The sequence below is a fragment of the Carlito syrichta genome, unplaced genomic scaffold, assembly GCF_000164805.1.
Source record: "Carlito syrichta isolate Samal-C Ts95f unplaced genomic scaffold, Tarsius_syrichta-2.0.1 Scaffold305571, whole genome shotgun sequence".
NCBI classification, from domain to species: Eukaryota; Metazoa; Chordata; class Mammalia; order Primates; family Tarsiidae; genus Carlito; species Carlito syrichta.
This window is the reverse complement of record NW_007249667.1, coordinates 458,563-478,252: the sequence shown is the minus strand read 5'-3', so window position 1 is coordinate 478,252 and position 19,690 is coordinate 458,563. Positions and strand designations below refer to the sequence as shown.

General features: G+C 38.0%; 1 protein-coding gene across 1 annotated transcript in view; it reads left to right on the top strand.

Annotated features, from left to right (window-relative positions):
- CFTR (cystic fibrosis transmembrane conductance regulator) overlaps positions 1–19,367 on the top strand; it is a 160,750-nt gene extending 141,383 nt beyond the window's left edge. Inside the window, exons 24-27 of the mRNA XM_021714281.1 lie at positions 6,878–6,967; positions 16,766–16,938; positions 17,541–17,646; positions 19,157–19,367. Of these exons, the coding sequence (XP_021569956.1) occupies positions 6,878–6,967; positions 16,766–16,938; positions 17,541–17,646; positions 19,157–19,360 (573 nt within the window). The 3' untranslated portion in view covers positions 19,361–19,367. The remainder of the gene's footprint in view (positions 1–6,877; positions 6,968–16,765; positions 16,939–17,540; positions 17,647–19,156) is intronic.
- The last annotated feature ends 323 nt before the right edge of the window (positions 19,368–19,690 follow it).

Sequence of the window (19,690 nt, the reverse complement as noted above, 5' to 3'; positions counted from 1 at the left end):
CTGTGGAACATTTGCTCCTTTCAACTAATGAGTTATAAATATTGTAACTGTTAGACTGATGCTTTTAATTTATTCGTCTAGACTTTGCCATGTTGCCAGAAGCTTAATCGTAGTTGGAGTTTTGAAAACAGTATTAGTTCTTCAGAAAGAAAAAAGGGCTTGTCAGAAAGAAACACTGGAATTACAAGTATCCCGAGGAGATAGCATTAGGCAAAATAAAATACCAAAAAAACATGGAATAGAACCTAGTTGTCAGAGAAGTGTTATTAGTTAAACCTAAGTGCTCTGGTCCCATTTTAAATTAAAAACAGTGAAATTTTTGGTTTTGTTGTTCTCATTTATACAAGTCTTCCCATTAGACTTAGACTAAGCCAGGCTCTAAAAATTAATTTCCATTTCACTGGGATTCTCTTAGTTTATCTGCCATGTGGTAGAGAGGTGTTTTGTTTTATTATGTGCTCTACTTAGAAACCTAAATATACAAGACCTGAGGCAAACCAAGCGCACCAAAGTTATACAAATTCTTTATCTTACCTTTCTGTCAAAGTGAATCCTCCAAGCTTCCTTTTTTTTCATTACCCCTCTTCTATGACTTCAAGCTTTATATAAACTAAACAAGAAATACTTGGAGAGATTCCTTCTGAAATGCTTGATGATACTGATGTAGATGCTTCTCATATATGTGTTTATGATCCTGATTTCTGGGACTGGCTCTCAGTATCATAAGGATATCTGCTGGCAGAATGTACTATTTTTTCTATTGTGAAACTTTTGAACACTGGGTGAATGCCCAAGAAAAAAAGAGGGCAAAATTCAGATATTTTTGATGTCTAAACCAAGTGATGCTTTTATTCTTCTAACTTTTCTTTGAAAAGAAAACTTCTTTTTCCCTTCCTGGAGTTTGATCTTTAAAAAGAAGGAAGAAGGAATTGAAAATCCAAGGAGAGTTATTTTTGTTTGCTTTTCCAATTTTTTTCTTCCTTCTATCTACTGGGACCTTGCAAGGGCACAGTTCTGAAGATCTCTGACATTGAGATGTTGGAGATCTCCGGATCAACTGGACACTTGTTTTTAGACATATGAAACAGGAACCTTGAACAAGGAATTTTTTCCTCTCTCTCATAGTGATCCCGAGGCAACAATTGTGGAATCATAAAATGCCATTAGTTTTGGCAGGTTCTTGCAGTTATTTTTTATGTTCTTCCCTCCTGTTGCTAGAAAGCAATCTTGGAGAATATACCAGCCTGGAAGACAAACTATTGTGTAAATTTCAAGGTGGAGCCTCCTTTAATTTGTTTTACTTTACCTGTGAGCTGATGTGGAAGAGGTGAAACAACAGATACCAAAAGCACTAAAAGGTATCCAAACTGATGAGTTCAAAAACTGTTTTGAGCAATGGAAGAAGCATCTTAATAGGTGTATTGTTTCAAACAGAGTACTTTGACGATGACTGAAGTTTAAACGTGTAAAAATAAATACACAATTTTTTAATAAATGAATTCTCAGTTTTTTGGGAGTCCCTTCTCTTATGTACACAGACACACATATGTACATTAGCTATCAATCTACCCACCTACCATAGATATTTCCCTTCCGAGCCAAAACAAAACAACATTATATGCTTAAAGATAAAATCACACTTCCAACTTACATAATTTATATTACATTTAGTCACCACAGAAGCCAAATTGTGCTTTTTTTAAAATTTAATATTCAGTTTCATAATGCCTGTTGCAGTGATACGTGACCAGTTCTGAGAACTCCATGTAGGCTCAGATGTTGCCACTGAGTTGAGTTGCCGAGTCAACTGTAGCAAATAAGTTAGTCACAAGGGGAATAATAGTGCCCTTATTCTTCCCTAGTCTCAAGAATTGCTCTTTATACCATACATGACATTAGATAAATATTAAATATTTGCACATCCTAACTTTCCTATCAGTGAAGTTTCTTAAAAGAGAGATAAGAGTTCATTGTGTTTGATAGTTTCAGGTATATATTTTGCTGAACAATCAGTCTGACTATATCACATTGGCCAAGCTATGTAACTTCTTATGGCCTTGGCTGTTTCATTTATAAACCAAGGAAAAGGACTTAGGTGACCTCCAAGGATCTTTCAGCCTTAGAGATGAGTTTGTGGAAAGTTTAAACAATTTAGAGAACAGAACTAAAACACCCACTGGCACCTCTGGAAGCAAGAAAGTGCCAGATACTATTTGTAATATAAGAATGGAATGACTAACTAACTGTATGAAATTGAATTCTAACTGAACCAGTGTGTTCAATTAGATTTGTTTGTTTTGGTTTTTTTTCAACTAGAGGAGTACTTCATTACCTTATGCTAGACAATAAACTATAAACAAAAGACCTTCAGAATTTCTGAATGATATCAAATTCACCACACCTAAAACTTTGGGATGTCTAATTTTAACAAGACCTTTCCTTCTTCGTAATTTTGAATATGCATCTATTTTCGCTAAAATTAATTAATATATACTATATTAACATCCACTTAATAGATATTGTATATAAATTATTAGACTACCCTATTGTGAGTAAAAGTTAGGCAAACCATTTCCCAAGCAATTTTAAAGAACAGTCAAATTTTTAATAAGCTGTTCATAGTATTCCTTTAAAAATTGTGATGCTTATAAACATTTGGGCCACACTTTTTTTTTTTTTCTTTTTCTTGAGTCGGAGTCTCACTCTGTTGCCCAGACTGGAGTGCAGTGGCTGCTCCCGGCCACCGCAGCCTCGACCTGCGGGGCTCCGGCGATCCTTCCGCTTTATCCTCCCAAGTAGCCAGAACTACAGGCCTGTGCTACCATGCCCGGCTAATTTTTTGATTTATTGTAGAGATGAGGGCTCGCCAAGTTGCCCAGGCAGGTCTCAAACTCGCGGGCTCAGGCATTTCACTCACCTCGGCCTCCCAAGGCGTGGGATTACAGGCTGAGCCACCGAGTTTTAATTGAGACAAAATCTTGCTCTGTTGCTCAGGCTGAAGTGCAATGGTGCAGTCATGGCTCACTGCAACCCTGATAAACTCCTGGGCTCAAGCAGTCCTTCCACCTCAGCCTCCCAAGTAGTTAGAACCACAGGTGCATGCTACCACACCCAGCTAGTTTTTTAATTTTTTTGTAGAGACAGAGTCTCTATGTTTCCCAGGCTGGGCTCAAACTTCTGTCCTCAAGTGATCCTCCTGCCTTGGCCCCCTACTGGAAGTACAGGTGTGAGGCCCCATGCCTGGCCTGGGCCACATTTTAATAGAGTTATATATGATATGTGTGTTTGTGATGTATATAAATCCCTTCTGACCTGAAACAAGATAGTAGATTGTAGCAGCTATTTCAGAAGGAAGAAAAATAACATGTTCTGAACTCTGATTTGATGTTCTTGTATCTTTACTTCTTATTTTCTTACCAGTTCATTCATTCAGGCAACATTTATTGAGAATATGTCATGAACAAAGCTTGTGCTAACGACAGGGTACTTAGCAAGTTGTCTATTAGGAACATTAATAACGAAATGCTCACAGGTGCATATATAACATTAATACTCATTATAAGTTATGAAAGTAAAATATAGGTGTTATGAGACTATGTATTAAGAGACCTTATTTGGTATTGAGGATCAGGAAAGATGCTCCTGAGGAAGTGACATTTAATTTGAAACCTGAAGGATGCATTTGGTCATGGGAAGAATGTAGGGGATGAAATTTCCAAGCCGGGAGAGTCCAATGTGTGAAGGAGCTGGGGAAGGAAAATAAACCCAGTATGGTGCGAGTAAGAAAGGGAAGACAGTGTGGAGAGGGGCGCTAAGTAAGCCAGAGAGATAGAATGGGTTAAATCATGTAGGTTCTTGTAGGCCATCTTAAGGATGTTGCATTTTGTCCTGAGTGTAGTATAAAGCCTTTGAAGGTTTTTTTTAAAAGATTAATAAAATGATCTACTTGTTGCGTGTAGTGAATTGTTTTGGCTACTAAATGAGAATGGGTGGGAAGAGAAGCAAGAGTGAAAGGGAAGAAGTCAAGTAGGAGTCCCTTACAGTGGTCCAGAGAAGACAATCCACTGACTCATCATTAATTTCTCCTATTTGGGAAGATCGGGGGAAAAGATGACACCTAAGTTTCTGGATTGAGGAGATGAAGATACTGAGATGCCAAAGCTTAGAGGTAGAGTAGATTTGAAAAGAGAGATAGTATTTCCCCATTTTATAGAACACTGAGGAGCAAAGAGGCTGGGTTGCTATTTGTAGACATACCTTCCAGGCCAGAACTTCTATACTATGGCATCTTTGCAAGCCACGTTTCCTTTCATAACTTTGTATTGATGCTATAATATCTTTGTTCTCCACCCAGAGTCTTTCAGGATAAGTTATTATTTTATCATTATTTCATTTGTCCAAAGCAAACATTTTTACTTGTATGCTTCCATTAGATGTGTAAGTCTATTGAAAGTTACACAAGAGGTCCTACATACAAAGAAGCTATTCTTTCCAGGAACTGAGCCTGTGGATAGAGGAATGGATAACAGTGTTTAAATAAAGAATGTACTGCAGAGCACCGATGGCCTCTTTTTGCAATGCTCCATGCAGGGAATTAGGTTGTCAGACTACCCTGTTCAACCTTTAGTCTCTCCTGAACTCCAAATAGGGGGAGAAACTGGCCCACAAGCAACTTGAGCCATTTTACTGTGATGGTGAGGAGCACAGGTTTGGAGACAAACACCCTTGGTTTTGAATTCTAGTTCCAGCTATTTACTAGCTAAATGACCTTGAGCAAGTCACTTAAGCTTCTCCAAGCTACCATTTCTTCATGTGAAATAATAGGATGTTTCTCATTAGGTTGATATGAAGATGGAAATAATTCATGTAATGAGCTTGGCCCAGGGCATGGTGCATGTTAAGCCTACCATAAGTGGGAGCTCTGTCTAAGCCTCTTAGTGGAGATCACTTTTCTGCAGCACATAATATATTGTCTAATACTTGGTTCACCCTTACAGTTATTTCCTGTCCTTCTCGATAATGCTGGAAACTTTTTACATAAAGAACCACTATATAAAAAAATAAAATAAAAAATGTTTTAAAAAACAGCCAATGACAATATTCTATTGGCAAGCCTTTGAACTTTAGGTACTAAATAAACCCAATTGCTTAAATAATGAATTGACTCAAGTTATCAGAGTCACTTCATGTTTGATTCTTTTTAGTTTGTCAGAGTTCCCTAATAATGCCCTTTGTCTGCTCTCTTTAGATTATTTGGACATTGCTTTCATTTACTTAGAAGCTTGGAGGTGAATGTACAATAAATCCATCACATATTTTCTGCTCCCAGTCGTATACTCATCTCTTATATCCTCTTCTGTAAAGCAATGTAGGTGCTCTTCAGGAAGGTAGTTTTTATGCAGGTTGAGAAATATCAGCTTAAGGGTTCTGATTGCCCTCTCCAGAGAGTTCCTGAGACTTTTGGCAACAACTTTGGTCTCTAAACAATAAATTATGCCCTGGGAAAAGAGGTCTCTAATATGACCCTCCTTGAACTTGGCTGTCTTGGTGAGGATACTCTTCTGCATGAGAGGCACAGATACCATTAATCTGGAGCCAACTTACCTTGTGTGTTCCTTGGAGAACAGAAAGACACTGAGCATTCTCTCTGTCTAAGGCAGTTTGTGAAAACTATAGCTTCAGGAAATTTAGTTCTTAATTCTCCTTAATGAATGTTATTAACCAAAAGCAAAAAAAAAAATTATTCCAAACGATAACACCAAAAGTATTTTTTTCAGTTTACCCCTATGTACAAAGCAATAACTAAATTATTATTATTATTGTATCAGCATTTCCCAATAAGACAATGATTTTATTTTAAGATAATTTTTAATCATATAGGTAGTATAAGTAGACATTGGTATGGCAAGTAGAGTGTCTCAGGGTGCTAGCTGTGCAATGCTCCATGCAGAGAATTAGATGATCATTTTCTTACCTCACCAGGATTAGTCACTTATGCTTCCCTTCTGTAATGTGCATTCAGTTAAACAAATATTTGATTTCTGCTCTTTCACTGATTTCTAAGTTGTGGTTCTCCTGTGCCTGTCTGGTCATATAAGTAGATATATGCCTTGGTCTATAGACAAGATGAGTATGTGTGTCTTAATAAGTATAAATTAATGCAATTTCAGAATCCCTTAGGAATCTGAGTTTATCAAGGAAAATATGAAATGGTAAATTATTCCCAAAATTATAATTTACAAACTGTTTATTAACTTTTTAATTTTATATTGTATTTGCTTATAATAAGAAATGCTGCTAGGAATAAAAATTTTTAATTTCCCACAGTTTACAATTATCTCAGTTTCTTTATTCTAAAGATATTAGACTTAGTAAAATGTTCACAAGTGTTTTCAAATGTTGCTGTAATTTTTTTCTTTAAAAAGGATACAAATCAAACATGATAAAATTAATATCTAGATGGTAAGTACATGGGTGTTTGTTGTTTTTATGCCTCCGCCTCCCAAAGTGCTGGGACTGGGAGACCACCATGCCCGGCTCAGAACCCCATTTTTAGTTTTTGGTTTTTTTTTTGAGCAGGAGTCTCACTCTATTACCCAGGTTGGAGTGCAGTGGCACGCTCATGGCCACAGCAGCCTTGACTTGTTGGGCTCAGGTGATCCTTCTACCTCAGCCTTCCAAGTAGTTGGAACTACAGGTGTGTGCTGCCACACCTGGCTAATTTTTTAATTTATTGTATAGATGAGGTCTCATCAAGTTGCCCAGGCTGGTCTTGAAAGAAAATCCTTCAAGTAGGGATTTGAAGTACAATACAATAAGAGAAAAATAAAAATATGTTTAGGTTATTTATGCTTTCTTCTTTTCTTTATTGCTATAGAAAGTGTTTATCTTTTCTGGAACATTTAGAAAAAACTTGGATCCCTATGAACAGTGGAGTGATCAAGAAATATGGAAAGTTGCAGATGAGGTAAGGATACCAACTGAAATAATTTTGAAAGAAGTAGTTTATACACACGAGTAGTTGTCATAGCTGAGATCATTTTACACACTTTTGTGTATGTGTGTGTGTGTGTACAACTTTAAAATGGAGTATTCTAATTTACCTGGATCACCCAGTATTATTTATTGGTCTTGTCCTTCTCCTCAGTGGTAAGGCTCCAACTATCAGGCCCTGTCTGCCTTGGTCCATTCAGGCTGCTGTGACAAAATACTGAAGATTGAGTGGCTTATAAACAACAGAAATTATTTTTCACAGTTCTGGAGACTGAGAAGTCCAAGATCAAAGTGTCAGCAAATTTGTTGTCTGGGGAAGGCCCACTTTGAGTGTTAGCTTTTAGTTTCTTGCTATGTCCTTATATAGTGGAAGGGGCAAGACCTCTCTGGTATCTCTTTTATAATAAGGGCACTAATCCCATTCATGAGGGCTTAATCCTCATGACCTAATCACCTCCCCAAAGTCCCATCTCCTTATACCTGTGGGGGCATTACTGTCTCTATCTAGACTGGGTGGGGCGGTTAGCATTTTAACATATGAAGGGGGCGGTGCGCAGACATTTAGACCATAACATTTCATTCCTGGCCCTCAAAATTCATATCCTTCTCACATACAAATTTCATTCATTCCATCCTAAAAGCCTCCAAATTCTTAACTTGTTATACCACCAACTTAAAAATTTGATGTCTAAAGTCTCATCTAAATATCTAAATCAGATAGGGTGAGACTTAAGACATGTCTGATTCATCTTTAGGCAATTTGTTCTCCAGCTGTGAACCTGAGAAACCAAACATATTATGTGGTTTCAAAGTAAATAGTGAGACAGGCACAGGCTAGACATTCCTGTTCCAAAAGGGAGAAAAAGAAAAGAATAAAGGAGTGACAGGTCTCTAGCAAGTCCAAAACTTAATGCTTGAGGATAATTTTCTTTGCTTTGCCCTCCACACTCATAGGGGTGGGGTGACAGCTTCTGGACACACTGGGGTGGAGGCTGTGCCCCCATGGATTTGGTCAACTGTGTCCTGCAGCAGCTCTGTGCTCCAATCTCACACCTGTAGTTCCCCCAGACTGGAATTGCATGCCTGGTCATTCTACTGGTCTGGGATTGCAGGAGTGACCCCACCTCCATAGCTTCAACTGGGCATTACCCTAGTAGGGATTCTCTGTTGTGGCCCCACCCCTGTGGTGGCTTTCTGCCTGGGTCTTGTGACCCTCTGAGGCATCCTGTGAAATCTAGATGGAGGCAGCCATGACCCCACAGCTTTGCTGGATGTAGTACACACACACTGGGATCTTACAGAGCTGTTCCTTGGATAGTGGAGATGCATGGTAATGAATTATGGGAAGTGAAGTCTGTATGTAAGGAAGGACAGGGAGGTGGCAGCCCTTCCTTTGAAATCTTTCTTCCCCTCGGGCTTTTGTACTCTGGACTCATGATGAGAGAGACAGCCTAGATCTCCAATTTGGCTTTGGGGTCATTCTTCTATTGTCGTGGACCATAGGTCCTGGCTCCTGTTTAGATAGCGCACTAATTTCCCCATTATCTCGATGAATAGCTCCTAGTTTCTATTGAGATGACTGGTGCATGGTAATCTCCTAATCCAATTTGGCTACACCCTTTGTGTTCTCTCTTGAGCAGGTGTTCTCATTTTTTACAATATGGATAGGCTGAGAATTTTCCAAATTTTAAAGTTCTACTTCTCTTTTGATCAACAATTTCATCTTTAAGTTATTTCTCATCTTGTATTTTACTATAAGCAGCTAAGAAGAACCAAGCTGCTCTTTCAACATTTTGCTTAGGTATTTCCTTAGCCAAATATCCAATTTCAGTTCTGCTTTCTACAAAACAGTAGACACAAACACAACTCAGACAAGTTCTTTGCCACTTTATAACAAGGATGGCCTTTCCTCCATTGTCCAATAACATGTTCCTCATTTCCATCTGAAAGCTCATCAGAATGACATTTACCATCCATATTTCTGCCAATATTCTTCTCATGGCCACTTGGGTATTCTCTAAGAAGACTGTAGCTTTTTATACAGTTTCCCTCTCCTTCTGAGCCCTTCCCATAATTGCCTTTAACAGTCCATTTATGGCAATATAGGCTTTTTCTAGTATACAACTCAAAACTCCTGCCTTTACCCATTACCCAGCTCCAAAGCTGCTTCCACATCGGTTATTTGTTTCAGCAGCCCCAACTGCCAGTACCAATTTTCTGTCTTAGTTCATTCAGTCTGCTACAACAAAATACCATGACTTGAGTGGCTTATAAACAGCAGACATTTATTTCTCACAGTTTTGTTGACTGTAAAGTCCCAAATCAACCATGCCAGCAGATTTAGTGTCTAGTGAAGGCCTACTTCTTTATAAGTGGATGTGCTTTCACTGTGTTTCTTCTTTCTGGGGTCTCTTTTACAAGAGTACTGATCCAAACAACAGATTTAGGGCAGAGTCCTCATGACCTAAATTATCTCTCAAAGGTCTCACCTTCTAATCCTATTACCTTGGGAGATTGGGTTTCAATATATGAATTTTGGGAGGATACTACAAGCATTCAACCTATAACAGGCCACATAAGATAGCATTACTTTGGCCTTCCCTAACCAATTTTTATCAATGAGACATGAATTAGAAAAGACCCAGGCAACTACAGTGCACTGGCATTATCCCTGATAAAAGGGTTCATCTCTCCATACCTTCTTAGCTACTCCCTATCTGGGTTCTGAAGCTCTTCCAGTACAAGGAGGTTTGACATGATATACTTCTCTGGAAAACTCCTCTGGTTTAGCACAGAAGAATGATACTCATTCTAGGGAACCTGAAAATGACAATAGTCTTCTGTGGAAGTCACCAGGAGTCATCTGCCTTTTGGGGATATGACTATGGGCACTGCCAGGCAAAATGCCACATTGACCTAGGTGAGGTATGCACATCCTTTGAAGTCATTAGGACATCATATAGGAAATATACGGACTAAAATAGAATCAAAATTTCCAAATAATGCCCTATGTTTATCCAACAATTGATTCATTATAATTGAAGGCATTATATGGAAGAAATTGGGGGAAGGGAAGAACTGGAGTAAAATTCTTGATTCCCCTAACAGAACACCCTAACTGCAGACTTATAATTTTTGAAATATAAGCATTATAGTAAAGAAAAAGGAAACATTTTGTTCTATTTGATTAAACTTGAGGTTTAAGTCCAAAGCTCTGGATGGTGGCAGAACAAAATCATGGGACCTCCAAGGTCTTCTTAGAGGACAACGTCATCCCACTCTTAGAACCTTTGTTCCTTGTAACCCAATTTCTCTTTATCCCAAACGTTCCCTTTTTCTGCCTCCCTTCAGAATGGACCTGACCAGGAGCCTTTGAAATGCTTGCGAGTGTTAAACACTTACCTGTTGAGTGCTCAACCTTGACGTGCCCCTAATAAAATGCACTTAGATTAACCGTTTTCATTATCAAAGTTTCCTTATTACCCAACAAACACAAGGGTTTTTAAAGAAAACATTAACTAAATTGCAAGTGATAGATTTTAAGATCTTTGATGTAACTTCAGAGGATGAACTACAGGAACATGATGTGGTGGGAGAGAAACTTGGGAAGGAAGACATTCACTTTTATAAAATCTGCAAGTATTGCCAAGTCACAATAAAATTTACAGGAAAGCAGGATCATAAAAACAATCTAAAATTTTATAATAGGTAGTTATGATTTTAAATACCTATATAATGCAAAAATTTTACAGTTTAGATTTTTATTCGACCAGTTCATACTTAGGTCTATCTTTTTACTAATCTCCTTTTTAGTAATTTGCTGTTCACAACAAGGCTGTTCTAACTTTAATATCATGAGTGCTTTGAGTAGTAGTGCTAAGTTTTTGTTGAGTAGTAATGTGCTTGGACTAGTAGTGATGATTTTGATGAGGAGGCCTGAAAATAACCTATAAGCAAATAAGAAAGGAATAGTCTAGAGAAGCAGAAAGGCATTTGGGTTTAAAAGTTACAAGGACTAGGTTTTATTCCTATATGAGTGATCATATAATTTATCCTAACGGGACGTTTGGGGTTGTGTCAAACTCTATACTGGATAAGAGACTAGAACAAGAGGTGTAAGCCAGGACTGTGGAGTAAACCAAGGTGTATGTCATCTCACTTGTGCTTCTCTGGGATTTTGGTGTGACATATGTCTCTAGAAGGAAATGAACTGAGTAGTGACAAATAGCCAAACATTGAATCTTATACCTATAGTACCTCCTGCAGAATTCCCCATTCTCCCAAATGGAAGTTAAAAATACATACTATGACAATGCCAGGTAAGAGAAGCTTTATCCTAGTGTGGCTTGGCCTTAAACTCCAGTGTGGAACCGTATCCTTGCTGATCTGGACAGCATTTTATGAAGCCACGAAGACTCATGCCTAATTACTAGCTCAAAGGCTTAGAACCAAAGCTGGCCCAAACAGCCGCCTTTCCCTTTATGACCTAGGTCCTTTACTTCATCTTAGCACTGTGTGTCTTATCGTTTTATGAAAGAATTTAAAGCAAGTTCAAGAAAGAGAAAGGGAGTTCCTAAGACCTAGAATTTAGATTGTTTAATTTCCCTATCCCAAAACATCTAGGCAGGCTCAGACAGCTTCTCTGCAGCTTCTCAGTGCCAAACTGATTATACCAGCTGTGTAGACCAAAGAGCTTCTCAAAAGATATGAACCCCAAGGGGGAAACACACACACACACACACACACACACACACACACACACACACACACACACACACACACACAAACACACACATATTATGGCCCAACAAATTGATAGGGTTGTTGTAACTTTTCAGATTTATTTATAAAATGAGTCCAGCCCAGTGCCTGGCAAATATAGTCACCAAGTAAAAGTTATTTAATCATGTTTCTATCTGATTTCCACCTAATCATCTTTTAAATGTTGTTGTTTGACAGAATCCTAATTCTTGTCTCATTTCACTTGGTCTTCCTGGGAAATTTCATGCATCCTCTTGGCTTTAACTCATACCTGTATACTGAAGACTCCCAAAGCTGCCTATTTTCAGAGCTCCCCACCTGATCTCTCTCAGCATATGGAAAGCACCTTAGATTGATAAGTGAGTTTCTTACCTGCAGCACCCACACAGCTGTCCTGTGTTTCTAATTTCAGTGAATGACATTATCACCCTCCAGTTGCCCAAAACCAAATCATCTTTGATTCTTAATTTCCTCCACTGTCCCCACATATCAAATCCTGTCCATGCTGTCCCCTGCAAATATCTAGAATATATTTGCTTTTTAAAAAATCTCCACCCGATAACACTAACTAACTCTTATGTGAGTTTCTGAAATAGGGGTTCCCGGCTGGCTTCCCTCATTGGCTCCCTATAGTTCATTCTGCTCTTTGCAGCTCTGGTGATCTTTCTAAACCCCACTTCTGATTGCTTGTTTCCTTCCTTCCTCTGGCTTCTTATCGCCTGCTGGGCAAAGTCCACTCAAGGTGGCTTACCAAGTCCTTCACGATTTAATTTTTGTCTGCCTCTCTAAACTCCCCAGCCTTCCCCCGCTTCCCATGAGTCAGCTCTACTGAATTGCTTTGGTTTCTCTATAGTACCATGTGGGCTATCTGTTCTTCAGGGGCTTTTTCACATGCTGCTCTTTATACCTGGGAAACTCCTCCAGCCCTTCATTCATCATTCAGGCCACTCCTTACACAGTGCTTCTTCCAGAAACCTGCCTGGGCACTCTAGGTCTAAGGGAGGAGACTTTTTTAGGTGTACCCTCTGACCCCATGCCTTTCATAGCAATTCTCACACTGGCTAGAGATTTACCTCTTGACTTGTCTACTGACCCCGCTGAATTGGAAGTTCTTTGAGGTCAGAATCATGTCCTGTTCACTGTGGTATTTCCAGTGCCTAGAATAGTGTTGGGCACATGGATGGTGTTCAGTAACTATTGATTGATTGAATGAATGAATGAATAAAAGCTTCTTTCATTTCAGGTGTAATCGATAATGCAGACAGCCTTGTGATTGATACACAAAGGGTATTACCACCCCCATTTTAGTAATGAGGACACTGAGCCTTGAGCAACCTGAGGGTCTTGTCTGAGATTGCTAGCAGCTGCAGGAGAAGACTTGGTTCACAGCCTGCGTCACCCCTGTGAGCTGTCTCAGCATTGTCCATAATCTAAATGCCATGTCTGTTGGTTTTAGAATGGAGGCTTTTTAGGGGGGAATGGTTTGCTTTTCAGATTGCTTATGAAATAGTTTCTGTCCTTACACATTGATAGTCAAGTATTATTTTAGAAAACACGCTAGATAGCAGAAATAGTGGCCTTTGAAGCTGAAAACTTTCACCGGAAAACCTGTAGAGTGGCACAAGGAGTATTGAAAGGAATTAATCGTGTCTATTTTTAACTACCACAATGCTCTTCAGTCAAACCACAATTCACTTTTCTGATTTTTTTCATGTGTTCCTGTCACAAGAGGAAACTCTTGCTCCATAATAACATTCCAGAGTATAGCCAACAGCAAAGGTCAACATTTTGAATAAAATACCTGGTCTTTTACAGACTGTTAGACATTTTCTTTTCGTTTGATATGTTACTAAACAAAATTTATTCTTTTTTTCATAGCAATTGAGGAAATTCATATGATTTATTAGCTCAATAAATAAAGCTAGCGCATTCTATTGTCCTAAAATTCATTATATCTACAAACTGTTGATGTGTTTATTTATTTATTTTTAATGCTAGGTTGGAATGAAAATAATTAGAAAAGTTTAGATTCCAATCATTTTGAATGTATCATAGTTTAGGTAGAACTGAGCTAAACTTTGTATGTAATTACTTTTAATTTATTGAAAAATGGTTTGTGATGAGACTACTAAGATTATATTGGGTGTGTGTGTGTGTGTGTGTATTTAAAGGATTCTGCTGCTAAAGATCACTAAATTAGATGATCTGTATAGAAATTTCTTTTTTTTCCTTCTTGCCCATAGTGCTGATTTCTTTAGACAGTAATTTCCCACTTATTACTGGACCATGATTTCCTTCAAGGCAGAACTTAGTGTTAGTCATCTTTGAATCCCTGGTCTGTCACAGTATCTAGAATTTAATAAACTCCGTAAAAGCCTACTGAAGGAATACATGACCAAGCAGTTATTTACATACTAATGATCAGTAGGCAAATATAAGCTATTTTTAGCAGCATATAGAGTTGGTGATAATGTTGTAACTATTCAGAAACAATTGCTAGTCTATCTTGTTTTCTCTTGTCTCTCTAAAGCCAATTAAAATGTCTGGCAGAAAATAGGTAACTAATAAATTTCTTAAATGTTCACTGACTTCAAAATTTAAAGTTTTATTATGCTGACTTTTCTCTAACGAATATGATGCGAACATCTTTTTTACTGTACTTCATAGTGAGTCAAAGAGTGAGATAGGGATGTTACAAAATACCACCAAGATTGGTCAGTCTCACTGTCATTCATTTTTAAAATTCTGTCCTCTAAATATTGACAGTAACACACGCACACGCACACACACAGTTTAAGTAATTATTTACCTATAATAAAGAGTTGCATCTAGGGTAAAAAACAGTTTAATCAGCTTTTACCACAGGAAAGTGCAAAGTATAACACAGTAAAGTAGCTTTTCCTGTATGGCCTCAGGAAATTAGTACATGATTGGTATGAAACTAGTATTTTCCACTTCATTCTTATCAAAATCTCAACTCTGTTACCATGGGTATGATAACTTCATATGTTGCACTACTTTTTGCTAACTTACTTCCCAAGCAGCAGTGACCAAGTCCATGTCCGTGGGGTTTTCCAGGTTCCAAAAATATTAATAATTACCATATATTAGGTGCTTACTATGTTCCATACTCTGTTGGAGTCTCTTTCCTCAAATTATCTCCGTTAGTCCTCTTAACAACCCTTTGAGATCAATACTATTCTTTTCTCCATTTTTTACATGTGAAGTAAATGAGACTAAAAGTAACCCACCTGACATTATCAGCAAATGAGCAGAGGAGTGCAGATTCTGTTTGACTTCAGACTCCAATCTTAAACCAATACTTTTATTGATGGTTAATATGACTTTTAAAAGTCTTCAAATATTGCCGATTAATCTTTAATAAAGTACTGACATCTTCATCAGTTTTTAGGGAGTTTTTAATTTTATAATTTGATTTTTTGGAGATTTTTATGGCTTCTTGAAGACTTACAGGTGAAGTGACATGTCTTAGCTCACATTCCATAATGGCAGAACTAAAACCAGCACTCATTCATTCATCCTTAAGTTTAGATTCATTTATCATTCGTCAAAACTCTGTTTTGTTTGGCCACCAGCATTGTAAGAGCTCAGTACATATTTACTTGGTGAATGAATGAATTGTTGAGGCTGGTCATGTGCCCAGCAACGGCACTGGGGACACAGAGCTGAAGAGCAGTCTTTACCCTCAAGAAGCTTATAGTCTAACAGGAGAAGCTTGTACAATTAGTATCAATAGATGCCTGGCTGTCCTACTAAATTCCAGACTTCTGAAGGGTAGGAGAGAGCCATCTATCTATCTTTTTAGACCTCATAGACTCAGCAGGATTTGGCAAAAATAAACACTTGATACATATTTATCTGTGTAATTGATAAGAGCTAAGACTTCAATAGATTGTCATATTTTGATAGAATCGATTTCTATATCTCATTTGCATTTTCAAACTTTTTTTTACTGACCAGCCTAAAAAAGCAAGTCATTGACCCTAACACAGGCTTATTCTACTCAAATATCTAACAGCCCTTAAATTCCCTAGTTGTATACCACCATTTAAATTGTTTTTACTTCATAGTTTTATCAATTTATTACAGTCAGTTTTTATGGATATAAGAGATAAGTAGCAGTTTGCCATAAGTAATTTTTAAAATCTCCCCAGCTGATTCTTTTTATATCTCTTGTCCTCTATTATGACACAGTAGAGGATGGGAAGTAGCATAACAGATGATGTCATACCTCCATCCTGTGTGCTACTTTCTATCTTCTGTCTGCATAGGATGTCATAATAGAGGGAATAACTGCATTCTAAACATATTATCTTTTCCAGCATGCATTCATTTGCATTGTAATAATTTATGTACCTCTTTATAAACTCAGAGCCTTGCAGGAGCCTAGCCTATGTGTTGTTTCCTCACTGCCTATTAGGATATCTGGCATATCATAGGCATTCATTGAAAATTTCTTGAATGAGTGATCTATCACAGAAACAAAGAACTGAGTACCACATGTTCTCATCCATAAGCGGACCTTGAACAATTATCATAATACTTTAAGAAAGGGATTGGCAGTAGTGGGAAACTGCCAGGGGAGGAAGAGATGGGATTGGCAGGAGTGGGAAACTGCTGGAGGCGGGGGGCACACCTCATCAACAAGGGTATCTGCATGATGAACATTTGTATACCTAACCCTGAATTGTACCCTACATCTTTAAAATGAAAAAAATTTTTTTAAAGATTTCCTGAATGAATGAAGTACAGAGATAAAACAAGTCATAGACTGATCCTTTAGAGCCGCCAGGATTATAAATAGACTTTTGCTCAATCTAATTCAAATAGAGTGGGGAGGGGTTGGTCTGAAAAATTTAAGCTTTCAGAACTATGTTTATTTAAACATAAATGATGTTTATTTTTACAATGCCAACCTCTTGAGTGTTTTTATCTGTGGCTTCTGAACTACCTTCTCTAACCACAGTGTTTTCCCTCTTTATGTTTGCAGGTTGGACTCAGAGCTGTAATAGAACAGTTTCCTGGGAAGCTAGATTTTGTCCTTTTAGATGGGGGATCTGTCCTAAGCCATGGCCACAAGCAGTTAATGTGTTTGGCCAGATCTGTTCTCAGTAAGGCAAAAATCTTGCTGCTTGATGAACCCAGTGCTCATTTGGATCCAGTGTGAGTTTCAGAAATCCTGTTCCTTAATAGCACAGTGGTAGCAAAATCACTGAGACCTGTTTCATAGGGACACACATCCCCATCAGGCTGACATGTCTGCAAGTGGGGAGCTCCCCCAGATATGAAATAACTGCCCAGTGAAGATGTCACTATTTGACATGAGCAGAAATGCTTATTTCCTTGTATAAGAGCCCTATGTTTTCTTCTGAGTATAATTTGAAATTTCACATAAAATCTTTACCCTTATCAACACATGATGAATATCTAGATACATGGGCATGATCTGATCCTTATGATTTTCCTTTATATTCCCATTTATACCGTAAACATTTTTATAGCACAAAATAAGAACTACTGATGATTCTATGTAATGAAAAGTGTATTTATTTGTGAATTTTTTTCAAAATGTTTGTCTTTTTTATTTATGGATACTTAGAATCTATCCTATGGTTGGAAAGCTGACTGTGGCTAACTGTTTATCAACATTGTATTAAAAGTATTTAAAGAAAGTAGTAATTTAAAGAACTCAATTGACAGAATAATAGGCATGTTATCAAGAGTAAAGGCAGATTGTTCTGTGTGGTATTTTCTTTCTTTTTTAGAACATATCAAATAATTAGAAGAACTCTAAAACAAGCATTTGTTAATTGCACAGTAATCCTCTGTGAACACAGAATAGAAGCAATGTCAGAATGTCAACGATTTCTGGTGAGTCTTTATAAATTTACTTGAGATCTCATTTCCCTTGTAATTCTTTGATATATATATAATGGGGTTTTTTTGTTGTTTTTTTTTTTGAGTCGGATTCCCACTCTGTCGCCCAGGCTGAGTGCAGTGACATGCTCACAGCCACCACAGCCTCCACCTGCTAGGCTCAGGTGATCCTTCCACCTCAGCCTTCCAAGCAGCTGGAACTACAGGCATGCACCACCACGCCCAGCTAATTGTTTGATTTATATCTACATATGAGGTCTCACCAAGTTTCCCAGGCTGGCCTCAAACCTGTGGGCTCAGGCAATCCTCTCATCCCAGCTTCCCAAGGTCCTGAGGTTATAGGCATGAGCCACTGTGCCTGGCCTCCCTTGTAATTCTTGATAACAATCTCATATGTGATAATTACTCTAAAATGCAGCAATATATAAGTTCTTCCTTAACACATGTCATATAGCTATTCAGCTTTACTCAAAATAGTGCACACTTTTTTCATTTGATCTGAGCTAAATAGTGAGGTTGAAATTCAATAAACCTAAAATGGCAGCATATTAATAAGTTACATTAATAAATAGGATATCTATATTTTTGAGCCCTTTATTTGGGGACCAAGTCATTAAAAGTACTATTTTTTAAAAAGTCCTTCTGATTCTTTCAATGACTAGATTTCCCTTGGATGAGGTCCAGGACAGGCCTGGTTGTTTTACAATCTGATTTGTGTTGTTAATGAGGGAGTTGAGAGGCCGATTTCATTTTTCTAGTCATTATTTGGAGCTCAGGTTAGTGCCTCTCTCCACCACCTTCTAATTGTGCTTTCAAAATTGTCACCAATTCCTCCAAGTGATGTTTACAAATTCCTTCTGGTTTAGTCACAAGGAGGTCCTGGTGATGATATATCATGTCATTTCTGTTAAGGCATTTGAGTCTCCTAGAGATAAATGCTTTCCTTACTGGAGGATTGTTATTACCATTTAATTATTACTATGCTTGAAGTGACAAATTAAGAGATAGTCTCACAAACTCTTGCCCTGTTGTGAACAAGTTTAGAAGACTGGGTAAAGGTAGCATATTAAACTCAGGTACATTCTGACCAATTTGGAATTGTTAAGCTTCAGATCCATTCTTGAAGAGGTTCAGCTCTTCATGGTGCCGTGGATTTACAGTCATTTTTAAGGTAGTACATAAAGAGTGCAACATGAATTATTCTTGTTTTCAAATCACCCTCAGTTCCTTTAAAGTTTTATGAATAACTGCATTGTTTTGTATTATACTAATTTTAAAATAAAATCTGCTAAGTAGAAAATTACAGTTAATTTCACAGATGGCAGAACCTCCTTAAAACAAGAAGACACAGCAGTTAAATGTGATATAATTGTTGAACATGCAAGGCTCTGGACACTGTGTATTCTTTTGACTTTTATTTTCCTTTGAGCCTGTGCCAGTTTCTGTCCCTGCTCTGGTCTGACCTGTTTTCTGTCCCAGATCTCACTAACGGCCACTTCCCCAGGTCATAGAAGAGAGCAAAGTGCAGCAGTACGACTCCCTCCAGAAACTGCTGAATGAGAAGAGCCTCTTCCGGCAGGCCCTCAGCCCCTCAGAGAGGGTGAAGCTCTTCTCCCTTCGGCACTCCAGCAAGCGCAGCAAGTCTCGCCCTCCAATCGCTGCTCTCAAAGAGGAGACAGAAGAAGAGGTGCAAGAAACCAGACTTTAGAAAGCAGTTGCAAATGTTTGCATGGGACATCGGCTCATGAAGCTGAAGGAGAAAACAGTTGCCTCTGCCTCAGAAAACAAGGGTGAATAATTTTTTTAAGGAACCATTTTGGTAAGAGGAATTGAGGACATTCATAAAAGTCCAGATAAATGGCTTCCCAGCAATGGTCAAATTGTGTAAAAGGTTCAACTCTTTGAAGATTTACCACTTTTGTTTTGCAAATCAGATTTTTCTGAAAACCTTTGCCCTTTGTTGGCAGCTATAAATGTCAGTCAAGCCGGGCTTGGTGGCTCAGCCTGTAATCCCGCGCCTTTGGGAGGCTGAGGTGAG